The sequence below is a fragment of the Nerophis lumbriciformis genome, linkage group LG27 (genome assembly GCF_033978685.3).
Source record: "Nerophis lumbriciformis linkage group LG27, RoL_Nlum_v2.1, whole genome shotgun sequence".
In the NCBI taxonomy this organism is placed as follows: domain Eukaryota; kingdom Metazoa; phylum Chordata; class Actinopteri; order Syngnathiformes; family Syngnathidae; genus Nerophis; species Nerophis lumbriciformis.
The window spans coordinates 1,532,501-1,545,665 of record NC_084574.2 but is presented as its reverse complement, the minus strand read 5'-3'; the positions used below and the strand labels follow the sequence as shown (position 1 = coordinate 1,545,665).

Here is a 13,165-nt window from a genome sequence, read left to right as displayed (position 1 = left end):
ACCTGTTTCTCACCTTTTTTGTACGGTGCGCCGGAAGTTGTCAGCGATCCTGTTCTGTCTCCCTGTAATGTGTTTGATCCTGTTCTGTCTCCCTGCAATGTTTGATCCTGTTCTGTCTCCCTGTGATGTTTGATCCTCTTCTGTCTCCCTGTTATGTTTGATCCTGTTCTGTCTCCTTGTGATGTTTGATCCTGTTCTGTCTCCTTGTGATGTTTGATCCTGTTCTGTCTCCTTGTGATGTTTGATCCTGTTCTGTCTCCCTGTAATGTTTGATCCTGTTCTGTCTCCTTGTGATGTTTGATCCTGTTCTGTCTCCCTTTAATGTTTGACCCTGTTGTCTCCTTGTGATGTTTGATCCTCTTCATTCTCCCTGTAATGTTTGATCCTGTTCTGTCTCCCTGTAATGGTTGATCCTGTTCTGTCTCCCTGTAATGTTTGATCCTGTTCTGTCTCCCTTTAATGTTTGACCCTGTTCTGTCTCCCTGTGATGTTTGATCCTGTTCTGTCTCCCTGTAATGTTTGATCCTGTTCTGTCTCCTTGTGATGTTTGATCCTGTTCTGTCTCCCTGTGATGTTTGATCCTGTTCTGTCTCCCTGTAATGTTTGATCCTGTTCTGTCTCCCTGTAATGTTTGATCCTGTTCTGTCTCCTTGTGATGTTTGATCCTGTTCTGTCTCCTTGTGATGTTTTATCCTGTTCTGTCTCCTTGTAATGTTTGATCCTGTTCTGTCTCCCTGTAATGTGTTTGATCCTGTTCTGTCTCCCTGCAATGTTTGATCCTGTTCTGTCTCACTGTAATGTTTGATCCTGTTCTGTCTCCCTGTAATGTTTGATCCTGTTCTGTCTCCCTGTAATGTTTGATCCTGTTCTGTCTCCCTGTAATGTTTGATCCTGTTCTGTCTCCTTGTGATGTTTGATCCTCTTCTGTCTCCCTGTAATGTTTGATCCTGTTCTGTCTCCCTGTAATGTTTGATCCTGTTCTGTCTCCTTGTGATGTTTGATCCTGTTCTGTCTCCCTGTAATGTTTGATCCTGTTCTGTCTCCCTGTAATGTTTGATCCTGTTCTGTCTCCCTGTAATGTTTGATCCTGTTCTGTCTCCTTGTGATGTTTGATCCTGTTCTGTCTCCTTGTGATGTTTGATCCTGTTCTGTCTCCCTGTAATGTTTGATCCTGTTCTGTCTCCTTGTAATGTTTGATCCTGTTCTGTCTCCTTGTGATGTTTGATCCTCTTCTGTCTCCCTGTAATGTTTGATCCTGTTCTGTCTCCTTGTGATGTTTGATCCTGTTCTGTCTCCCTGTAATGTTTGATCCTGTTCTGTCTCTTTGTGATGTTTGATCCTGTTCGTTCTCCCTGTAATGTTTGATCCTGTTCTGTCTCCCTGTAATGTTTGATCCTGTTCTGTCTCCCTGTAATGTTTGATCCTGTTCTGTCTCCCTGTAATGTTTTATCCTGTTCTGTCTCCTTGTAATGTTTGTCTGCCCTTGAATGGGATTGCACTGAAAAATCTTAATTTCCCCTCGGGGATTATCAAAGCTGATTCTGATAACGAGGTATCTTTAGGACCAGTTTGTTTTCAAACCCAAATCTAGTTGTGGGCCTGGGAGACGCCGTGCTTTAAATCAAACGTACCTACGGCATTTTTACCTTTAAAAAGACCCTCATCCTTATTTGTGCCAGCGCTTGTTTGTCAAACATTGAAATGCATAAAAACCCATTTTGACAGATTGAATCCGTACATTTATTCTGGTCACACCTGTACAGGAATGCAGAAACACAACCTTAGACCTTAGACCTTAGACCATGGCACGACACATAATGCATCCATGTTTATCATCACACAACTCTTCAAATATATATTTTTCTTCCCCCCCCCCGCCGTCCCCAAATAGCATAAAAATACAAGTGGACTCTTCATGGGGTGAATTTGAGCCACTATTTGGAAACACACTGAAAGTGGGTCAGCAAAAAGGGGGACACCTTGAAAGTCTTGCTTCTCAGAGGACAGAATCAACACAGCTACTGCTGGGAAGGATACAGGTGGTTGGGTGAAAGAAAAAGTCAAGTATGAGAGAAGACTAGCAAGGCACAGAGAGATGCAGAGTCAACAAATAATGGATGGGGCAGAGGCAGTTGGACTAAGCAGCACTAGGAGGCGCTCTAACAGCCAGATATCATAAAGTATAGTGGATGTAACAGCCAGGTATCATAAAGTATAGTGGATGTAACAGCCAGATATCATAAAGTATAGTGGATGGAGTAAACACATGATTGAAGTACCGTATTTTCCGCACTATTAGCCGCACCTAAAAACCACAAATTTACTCAAAAGCTGACAGTGCGGCTTTTAACCCGGTGCGCTTTATATATGGATTAATATTACGATTCATTTTCATAAAGTTTCGATCTCGCAACTACGGTAAACAGCCGCCATCTTTTTTCCCGGTAGAACAGGAAGCGCTTCTTCTTCTACGCAAGCAACCGCCAAGGTAAGCACCCGCCCCCATAGAACAGGAAGCGCTTCTTCTTCTACTGTAAGCAACCACCCGCCCGCGTAGAAGAAGAAAAAGCGCGCGGATATTACCGTACCGGTACGTTTCATTTCCTTTGTGTGTTTACATCTGTAAAGACCACAAAATGGCTCCTACTAAGCGTCAGGGATCCGGTTCATGAAAAGACGCAATCTCTCCATCCGCACACGGATTACTATTTCACAGCAACTGATATTCCTGCGAACCGCACTGTGGATACAACGGGAGCACGTACGGTGAATATTCGCACCACAGGGAATGAGAAGTCATCCTTCACTGTGGTTCTAGCTTGCCATGCTAATGGCCAGAAACTTCCACCCATGGTGATATTCAAAAGGAAGACCTTGCCAAAAGAGACCTTTCCAGCCGGCGTCATCATAAAAGCTAACTCGAAGGGATGGATGGATGAAGAAAAGATGAGCGAGTGGTTAAGGTAAGTTTAAGTTTACGCGAAGAGGCCGGGTGGCTTTTTTCACGCAGCTCCGTCCATGTTGATATACGACTCCATGCGCGCCCACATCACGCTGGTTTTAATAAATTATTAAAGTTTGACTGACCTATCTGACTGTTTTTTTGACATTCCTTTAGCGCAGTTAGATGCGGCTTACAACACGGGGCGGCTTATAGGTGGACAAAGTTTTGAAATATGCCGTTCATTGAAGGCGCGGCTTATAACCCAGGGCGGCTTATGGTGCGGAAAATACGGTATTATCTTAAAAACACAGTTGACAGCAGCAGGACACAGGGAGGATGGATGGAACTCAAGTCGGGTCTTTCTTTTCAAAGCTCTTTTTCACACTGAATTTATGGAACTGAATTTTTGTTTGATATTGAATTTATGTAACCTTTTTTTTTTTATTTGAATTTTGTAAACTACATTTTTTTATACTGAATTTATATTATAGATTTTTTTTTTTTCCATTTGAATTTTGTAAACTGAATTTTATTTTATACTGAATACATTTTTGGGGATTTTTCTGCACTGATATTTTTTTACTTAGAATTTTTACTAACTGAACTTTTTTTTTTTACACTGAACTTTTCTGCATAGCTTCTTTTTACATAGAATATTTCTGCATTTCATTTTTTTACTTATATTTTTTCCTGCATAGATCACATTTTTATACACTGAATTTTTGTACATTGAAATTTTTAAAACTGACGTTTTTTTTTAACATGTAATTTTTACACACTAAATTTTAACACACATTTTACTCAATTAAATTGTCATCATAATTTAAATTATGCTGACAATACAACAAATTCAGTTTCCAAAATTCAGTGTAAAAAAAATCAGTGTATAAAAAATCAGTGCAGAAAAATTTAGCGTACAATTTTTTTAGTATTTAAAAAAAAATCAGTGCATTAAAATTCAGTGTAAAAAAAAAAATCATTGCGGAAATATTCGTAACTTCAAAATTCAAGACCTACTTTTGGTAAACTTAGACTGAAGCAATCAATCGTGTCTCAGAACCAGCCAATAATGTGTCAAGTTTGAAGCCACTTTAAATTTTTACACTGAATTATTCTACACTGGATTTTTTTTTACTTTTAATTTTTACACAGATTTTTTCTGCATCTTTTCACATCAAATTTTTACGGGCCAAATTTTAAAACACAGCATTTTAACACACGTTTTGTGCACGAATTCTGTATTCCATGAAATCGTCAGCAAAAAAATAAAAATACAATTGATTAACAAAATTAAAACGCAAAAAAATCAGTGTACAAAAAAATCAGTGCAGAACAAATCAGTGTAAAATATTTTTTGTCTATAAAAAAATCAATGTAAAAAAAACATTCAGCGTAGAAAAATTTGTAACTTTAAAATTCAAGACCTACTTTTGGTTAACTTAAACTGAAGCCATCGATCCTGTCTCAGAACCAGCCAATAAGGTGTCAAGTTTGAAGCCACTTTATATTTTTGCATTTAATTTTTTCCAATTTTTCTTTGGATTAATTTTACTTTGAATTTTTACACACTAACATTTTTTTACACTGACTTTTTCTGCCTTGCTTCTTTTTACATCAAATGTTTATACACTGAATTGTTTCACATCAAATTTACACACCAAATTTTAAAACACTTGCATTTTAACACACATTTTGCGCACTAATTTTGTATTCAATGAAATCGTCATAAAAAAATAAATAAATAAATTGACAAAATTCAAACGCAAAAAATTCAGCGTAAAAAAAATCAGTGTATAAAAAATCAGTGCAGAAAAATTTAGTGTACAATTTTTTTAGTATTTAAAAAAAAATCAGTGCATTAAAATTCAGTGTAAAAAAAAAAATCATTGCGGAAATATTCGTAACTTCAAAATTCAAGACCTACTTTTGGTAAACTTAGACTGAAGCAATCAATCCTGTCTCAGAACCAGCCAATAAGGTGTCAAGTTTGAAGCCACTTTAAATTTTTACACTGTTTTTTTTGCATCTTTTCACATCAAATTTTTACGGGCCAAATTTTAAAACACAGCATTTTAACACACGTTTTCTGTATTCCATGAAATCGTCAGCAAAAAATAAAAATAAAATTGATTAACAAAATTAAAACGCAAAAAATTCAGTGTACAAAAAAATCAGTGCAGAACAAATCAGTGTAAAATATTTTTTGTCTATAAAAAAAATCAATGTAAAAAAACATTCAGCGTAGAAAAATTTGTAACTTTAAAATTCAAGACCTACTTTTGGTTAACTTAAACTGAAGCCATCGATCCTGTCTCAGAACCAGCCAATAAGGTGTCAAGTTTGAAGCCACTTTATATTTTTGCATTTAATTTCTTCCAATTTTTCTTTTTACACTGGATTAATTTTACTTTGAATTTTTACACACTAACATTTTTTTACACTGACTTTTTCTGCCTTGCTTCTTTTTACATCAAATGTTTATACACTGAATTGTTTCACATCAAATTTACACACCAAATTTTAAAACACTTGCATTTTAACACACATTTTGCGCACAAATTTTGTATTCAATGAAATCGTCATAAATAAATAAATAAATAAATTGACAAAATTCAAACGCAAAAAATTCAGCGTAAAAAAAATCAGTGTATAAAAAAATCAGTGCAGAAAAATTTAGCGTACAATTTTTTTAGTATTTAAAAAAAAATCAGTGCATTAAAATTCAGTGTAAAAAAAAAAAATCATTGCGGAAATATTCGTAACTTCAAAATTCAAGACCTACTTTTGGTAAACTTAGACTGAAGCAATTAATCCTGTCTCAGAACCAGCCAATAAGGTGTCAAGTTTGAAGCCACGTTAAATTTTTACACTGAATTATTCTACACTGGATTTTTTTTAACTTTTAATTTTTACACAGATTTTTTTCTGCATCTTTTCACATCAAATTTTTACGTGCCAAATTTTAAAACACAGCATTTTAACACACGTTTTGTGCACGAATTCTGTATTCCATGAAATCGTCAGCAAAAAAAAAAAAAAAATACAATTGATTAACAAAATTAAAACGCAAAAAATTCAGTGTACAAAAAATCAGTGCAGAACAAATCAGTGTAAAATATTTTTTGTCTATAAAAAAATCATTCAGCGTAGAAAAATTTGTAAGCTTCAAAATTCAAGACCTACTTTTGGTTAACTTAAACTGAAGCCATCGATCCTGTCTCAGAACCAGCCAACAAGGTGTCAAGTTTGAAGCCACTTTATATTTTTGCATTTAATTTTTTCCAATTTTTCTTTTTACACTGGATTAATTTTACTTTGAATTTTTACACACAAAATTTTTTTTACACTGACTTTTTCTGCCTTGCTTCTTTTTACATCAAATGTTTATACACTGAATTTTACACGCCAAATTTTAAAACACTGCATTTTAACACTAATTTTGCGCACTAATTTTGTATTCAATGAAATCGTCATAAAAAAATAAATAAATAAATTGACAAAATTCAAACGCAAAAAATTCAAGGTAAAAAAAAATCAGTGCAGAAATATTTGTAACTTCAAAACTCAAGACTGAAGCAATCGATCGTGTCTCAGAACCAGCCAATGAGGTGTCAAGTTTGAAGTCACTTTAGATTTTTACACTGGATTTTTCTGCATTGATTTTATTTTTACACTGGATTTTTTACACAAGTAACTTTTTTACACTGAAATGTTCTGCATAGCTTCTTTTTATATAGAATATTTCTGCACTGAATTTTTTCACGTGGAATTTTTCTGCATAGATTATTTTTACATTTAATTTTTACACACTGAATTTTTGTACAATGACATTTTTAAAACTGATTTTTTTTTTTACATTAAATTTTTTCTCAATGAATTTTAACACACACACATTTACTCGGTGAAATTGTTAGCATCATTTGATGTAAAAAAAAAAAATTTCAGTGTATAACAATTCAGTGCAGAAAACTTCAGTGTAAACATTTTTAGTATATAAAAAATTAAATGTAAAAAAAAAAATCAGTGCAGAAATATTCATAACTTAAAAACTCAAGACCTACTTTTGGTAAATTAAGACTGAAGCAATCGATCGTGTCTCAGAACCAGCCAATGAGGTGTCAAGTTTGAAGTCACTTTAAATTTTTACACTGGATTTTTCTGCACTGATTTCTTTTACACTGGATTTTTACACAAGTAACTTTTTTTACACTGAAATTTTCTGCAAAACTTCTTTTTACATATAATATTTCTGCACTGATTTTTTTCACGTAGAATTTTTCTGCATAGATTATTTTTACAATATTTGTACACTGAATTGTTTCACATCAAATTTTTACACGCCAAATTTTAAAACATCGCGTTTTAACACAAATTTGTATTCAATGAAATCGTCAGCAAAAAACATGTATTGCCACAATTCAAACGCAATTCAGCTAAATCTAGTGTCTAAAAAAAGCTTTTGAAAGAACCTCCCTAGAGACACACCATTATGTGTGTTTGCATAACATGTGTGAGTGTGGAACCGATTAATGTGCGGGGAGTTGGAGGGCACACACGTCTACAAGTCCGCTCATTTCAATAACTACAGTATGAATGTGAAGAAGGACACTGACTTCATTAGGACGACAACAGCAAGGACACACACACACACACACACACACACACACACACACACACACACACACTGGGAGGGCTATGATGCACCAGCACCCTCCCAAAGAAGAGGAGCGGCAGATCAAGCGATCCAAAATGCGTCCTCATGTTTTTTCCTCTTGAAAAAAAATCCTCCTCAGCCTGCAGGTGAGAGTGTTTATGTGCTTCTCTGCAGGAGGCGGGGCCTCCGAACATCACAGGCACAAGACCACACCCTCCTCCGTCACAACTTTGTGGCCCCTGGAGCCGTTTTTTTCTCCACACTCCAAGGGAAGGGCAAAGAGCGGGGGGGAAAAAAGCCACTTTGGGAGGTCAGTCGAGCATGGCGTCCAGCTGGTCCGCCAGGTCGTCAAACATGCTGCCGATGTCGTCCAGGATGGACACGGTCGTCTTTTTGCTGGAGGGAGAAAGGAGACATTTTTACTTTACAATAAAACAAAGCCTTTTATTGGGAGAATTGATCTTACTCATCTACAGAGAGGACCGGGCGTGTTTTAGATTTTTTTTTTCCAATCCATAGTCATGTTTAAATCAGCTAGTATGTCTCCATGTCTTCTCGTCAACTCCTTGCTTTTATCTCATGTCCGCTAGTAAACTCTTTGTTTTGTCTCCTGTTTGTCAACTCACAGTGTTACGTTTGCGTGGCATGGTGATGCCGGAAGGTCGTCTTTCCAAGATGCGGCTTGCAGGTAATAGGAATGATTTATTTTTGAATCAAGACAAACAAAAATATTTCTGGGGCTGAGGTTGCTGAGGTAGTTAAAAAGCTCCTCAGTGGCAAGGCCCCAGGGGTAGATGAGATCCGCCCGGAGTTCCTTAAGGCTCTGGATGTTGTGGGGCTGTCTTGGTTGACAAGACTCTGTAACATCGCGTGGACATCGGGGGCGGTACCTCTGGATTGGCAGACCGGGGTGGTGGTTCCTCTCTTTAAGAAGGGGAACCGGAGGGTGTGTTCTAACTATCGTGGGATCACACTCCTCAGCCTTCCCGGTAAGGTTTATTCAGGTGTACTGGAGAGGAGGCTACGCCGGATAGTCGAACCTCGGATTCAGGAGGAACAGTGTGGTTTTCGTCCTGGTCGTGGAACTGTGGACCAGCTCTATACTCTGGGCAGGGTCCTTGAGGGTGCATGGGAGTTTGCCCAACCAGTCTACATGTGCTTTGTGGACTTGGAGAAGGCAATCGACCGTGTCCCTCGGGAAGTCCTGTGGGGAGTGCTCAGAGAGTATGGGGTAACGGACTGTCTTATTGTGGCAGTTCGCTCCCTGTATGATCAGTGTCAGAGCTTGGTCCGCATTGCCGGCAGTAAGTCGGACACGTTTCCAGTGAGGGTTGGACTCCGCCAAGGCTGCCCTTTGTCACCCATTCTGTTCATAACTTTTATGGACAGAATTTCTAGGCGCAGTCAGGGCGTTGAGGGGATCTGGTTTGGTGGCTGCAGGATTAGGTCTCTGCTTTTTGCAGATGATGTGGTCCTGATGGCTTCATCTGGCCAAGATCTTCAGCTCTCGCTGGATCGGTTCGCAGCCGAGTGTGAAGCGACTGGGATGAGAATCAGCACCTCCAAGTCCGAGTCCATGGTTCTCTCCCGGAAAAGGGTGGAGTGCCATCTCCGGGTTGGGGAGGAGATCTTGCCCCAAGTGGAGGAGTTCAAGTACCTCGGAGTCTTGTTCACGAGTGAGGGAAGAGTGGATCGTGAGATCGACAGGCGGATCGGTGCGGCGTCTTCAGTAATGCGGACGCTGTATCGATCCGTTGTGGTGAAGAAGGAGCTGAGCCGGAAGGCAAAGCTCTCGATTTACCGGTCGATCTACGTTCCCATCCTCACCTATGGTCATGAGCTTTGGGTCATGACCGAAAGGACAAGATCACGGGTACAAGCGGCCGAAATGAGTTTCCTCCGCCGGGTGGCGGGGCTCTCCCTTAGAGATAGGGTGAGAAGCTCTGTCATCCGGGGGGAGCTCAAAGTAAAGCCGCTGCTCCTCCACATCGAGAGGAGCCAGATGAGGTGGTTCGGGCATCTGGTCAGGATGCCACCCGAACGCCTCCCTAGGAAGGTGTTTCGGGCACGTCCGACCGGTAGGAGGCCACGGGGAAGACCCAGGACACGTTGGGAAGACTATGTCTCCCGGCTGGCCTGGGAACGCCTCGGGATCCCCCGGGAGGAGCTGGACGAAGTGGCTGGGGAGAGGGAAGTCTGGGCTTCCCTGCTTAAGCTGCTGCCCCCGCGACCCGACCTCGGATAAGCGGAAGAAGATGGATGGATGGATGGATGGATGGACAAAAATATGCAGAGCGGTGCCAACGGGTTGGAAAACCAGAATGGCTTAGCCCCAAAGGAAGCTAGACAAAAACAGGAACTAGGAGCAGGAAAGAAGAATGTAACATGTAGGCAAGCAAAAGGACCAGACAGAGTGAGGCGAGAGAACGGAGTAAATAGCTCTCTGATTAGCGCCCGGAGTCAGAAAAATCGTATTTAAATTATCCAAAAACTTTCCGTTCTGAGTTCCCAATGAACAGACAAGAGGCTGTTTTTGTTGCACCAAGCAAAGGCTTGGAAAATTCCATCGTGTACGATGGGATGAGACGGGAGGGGCTATCTATTGTCATCGAAGACCTGCCCAAGCTGAATCCAAGACTAACCCAAGCCCGAGGCATCTTCTTCTTTTGTTTTCAATGTGACCAAAAACAAGAGCTGTTTACATAACCCCCATTCCTTTGGAAGCAGATGTTGTTGTGTAAACAGGGAGTGTCCAAATAAAGGAGGAGACGTAAACCTTTTTTCGTCAGAGTGTGGTGCAAGACTGTACAGAGTAGAGATGCGCAGATAGGCAATTATTTCATCCGCAACCGCATCAGAAAGTCGTCAACCATCCGCAATCCACCCGATCTAACATTTGATCAGAACCGCATCCGCCCGCATCCGCCCGTTGTTATATATCTAATATAGACGATGCAAGGCATTAGTGAGGTTATAAAGCTTTTGCCTGTTAAAGAAAGGAGACTGATCCAATGCAGCACAGACATTCGCGTGCCACGCTGTCACGACCCAGACGCACACCAGTGCGCAATCATATGGGAGCCGCGCTGAGCGCACCTCCAAGCGCGTCTCGCTGCCGGCGACGGCCAGGTATGAGCCAGACGCTCCAGCGCCATCCATTTTCAGGGCTAGTTGATTCGGCAGGTGGGTTGTTACACACTCCTTAGCGGGTTCCGACTTCCATGGCCACCGTCCTAGCTGCTGTCTATATCAACCAGGGTGAGCCCCACCCCTTTCGTGAGCGCACTGCGCGCGGAGTGACCCCTGTTACGCGCCCCCGGCAACAGGGGTGGCGGGCAGGTAAGCTGCGCGGGCGGAGCGCGCGGAGTGATCCCTGTTACGAGCCCCCGGCCACGGGGGTGGCGGGCAGGTAAGCTGCTTACCTGCTGCGCGTGACGCCGGCCGCGGCGAAGGCGGACGAGGCGGGGTGTCGGTGCGGTGGGCGCGGTGGTGACCCTGGACGTGCGTCGGGCCCTTCTCGCGGATCGCCTCAGCTACGGCTCCCGGTGGGGCCCTCTCGGGGGAAGGGGCCTCGGTCCCGGACCCCGGCGAGGCGTCCCTTCTCCGCTCCGTAAAAGTGTCCATCTCTTTTTCTTTTTTTTCTTCTGTTGTGGCATATGCTGCAGGTGCCTGCTCGTTTTTCGTATGTGGGTAACAACATTTAACTATGTATATATATTTACCAATTGGTTTAACTGCCACCCGCCTGAATCTATTTAAAATCTAATTTTTTTTAATTTCAACCGCCCGACCCGACTCGCGGATAAAATCTAATTTTTTTAAATTTCATCCGCCCGATCCGCGGATGATCCGCGGTTGTGCCCGCAAACCGCGCATCTCTAGTATCCAGTGATTATACTATAAAGTTATTTTCCATTAAACTTCACCAGTTTTGGATTATTTTTATTTAAAATCGCTGAATTTTCACATTTGCCTTTCAAATACTGAGAAGAGACGGTGCGGTGAACAGCAGCCAGTTGAGGCACATCACTCAGTGCCTCAACATGGATTCCGGACTCGGCTAACTGCTGGCCTGCTGTGCAGTGAGACTGTATTGCTATATAAACTATATTATACATTTCCATAGTTTAGTTAGCTGAGGTATATAATGTACAGTGTATTTTGTCAACAACTGTATGTGTGCAACGTATTTCTTGTGCTGAGCGATCATAAAACGGCTGCAAAAGACGCACTGGCTGAGGCTCGCCTCCTGCACCCCCGCCGTAGAATTGTTATATCAACTAAAGCCCACACTTAAACTTTCCACGTGCAAGATTGAATCTATTTAAAAAAAATATTTCATAAGAAGCCAAAAAGTGCAAAAACAATAATGTTGGTGTTGGAGGAGTTGTGAATGACTGCAGGGTCACAACATTAGGTACACCTGCAGACTGCAGGTGTACCTAATTCACAACTCCTCCAACACGAACATTATTGTTTTTGCACTTTTTGGCTTCTTATTAAATAACTTTTGTAACCTATTTTCATGGGCTTTCCTCTTTGTGATGTTAAGTTCCTGTTATGCGCTGTTATACAGTATATGCCTTGAGCTCTTATTTTGAAGGCGCTTAGAGCGGAAGTGATGTCACGTTGCGGAGGTTTTTGAAAGAAGGTAAATAAAGTGGTCCTCGTGTAAACTGGAGCCTCCGTGTTTGTTTTATTTTGTAGTTTCCTACAGTATAGGCGACATTTATAAACCCTCGGTTACACTTTTTTAAATAGATTCAATCTTGCACGTGGAAAGTTTAAGTGAGGGCTTTAGTTGCGGCGCATGGACTTCATTTATAAGTAAAGGTAAGACCATAATAACGTTTTTTTTTATTAAATGTGCTTTTTTGTGTGCTACAGTTTGTATGTGTAAAGTTAAAGTTAAGTTAAAGTAGCAATGATTGTCACACACACACTAGGTGTAATGAAATTTGTCCTCTGCATTTGACCCATCCCCTTGATCACCCCCTGGGAGGTGAGGGGAGCAGTGGGCAGCAGCGGTGCCACGCCTGAGAATCATTTTTGGTGATTTAACCCCCAATTCCAAGCCTTGATGCTGAGTGCCAAGCAGGGAAGAATGCTGGTATGAGCTTTTAAACATAACCCGTTAACTGCTGCCAATCAAATGGTGAATAAGATACTCTTTAGGGTTCATATGTTTGTAAATCTGACTGTGATGAAGTCAGTGCCTCACCAGCCATCAACCTCACCGCACCTCACTGGTACAGAGAGTACAGTTGCCGCGTCTCTCCTCAAAATTGAGTCCAAATTTAATTATGTCTCTGTATGATTCTTTGCTTCTTGTCTTGTTTAATAGATGTCATCAGTGTTTGAACCTGACACCCGGGAGCAGGTGAGCGTCCCGGACACTTAATTGATTGATTGATTGAAACTTTTATTAGTAGATTGCACAGTACAGTACATATTCCGTACAATTGACCACTAAATGGTAACACCCCAATAAGTTTTAAGTCAGGGTCCACATTAATCAATTCATGGTAAATCCAATCAACGGATCATGACACACAGAGCTATTTTGG

General features: G+C 40.9%; 1 protein-coding gene across 3 annotated transcripts in view; it reads right to left on the bottom strand.

Annotated features, from left to right (window-relative positions):
* Positions 1 to 7,346: 7,346 nt before the first annotated feature.
* The window catches only part of LOC133570247 (caskin-1), a 141,775-nt gene continuing 135,956 nt past the window's right edge, over positions 7,347 to 13,165 (bottom strand). For all 3 annotated transcript variants that reach the window (XM_072916339.1, XM_072916340.1, XM_072916341.1), the window contains one exon: positions 7,347 to 7,994. In XM_072916339.1, coding sequence (XP_072772440.1) covers positions 7,910 to 7,994 — 85 coding nt within the window. In that variant the 3' untranslated portion in view covers positions 7,347 to 7,909. The remainder of the gene's footprint in view (positions 7,995 to 13,165) is intronic.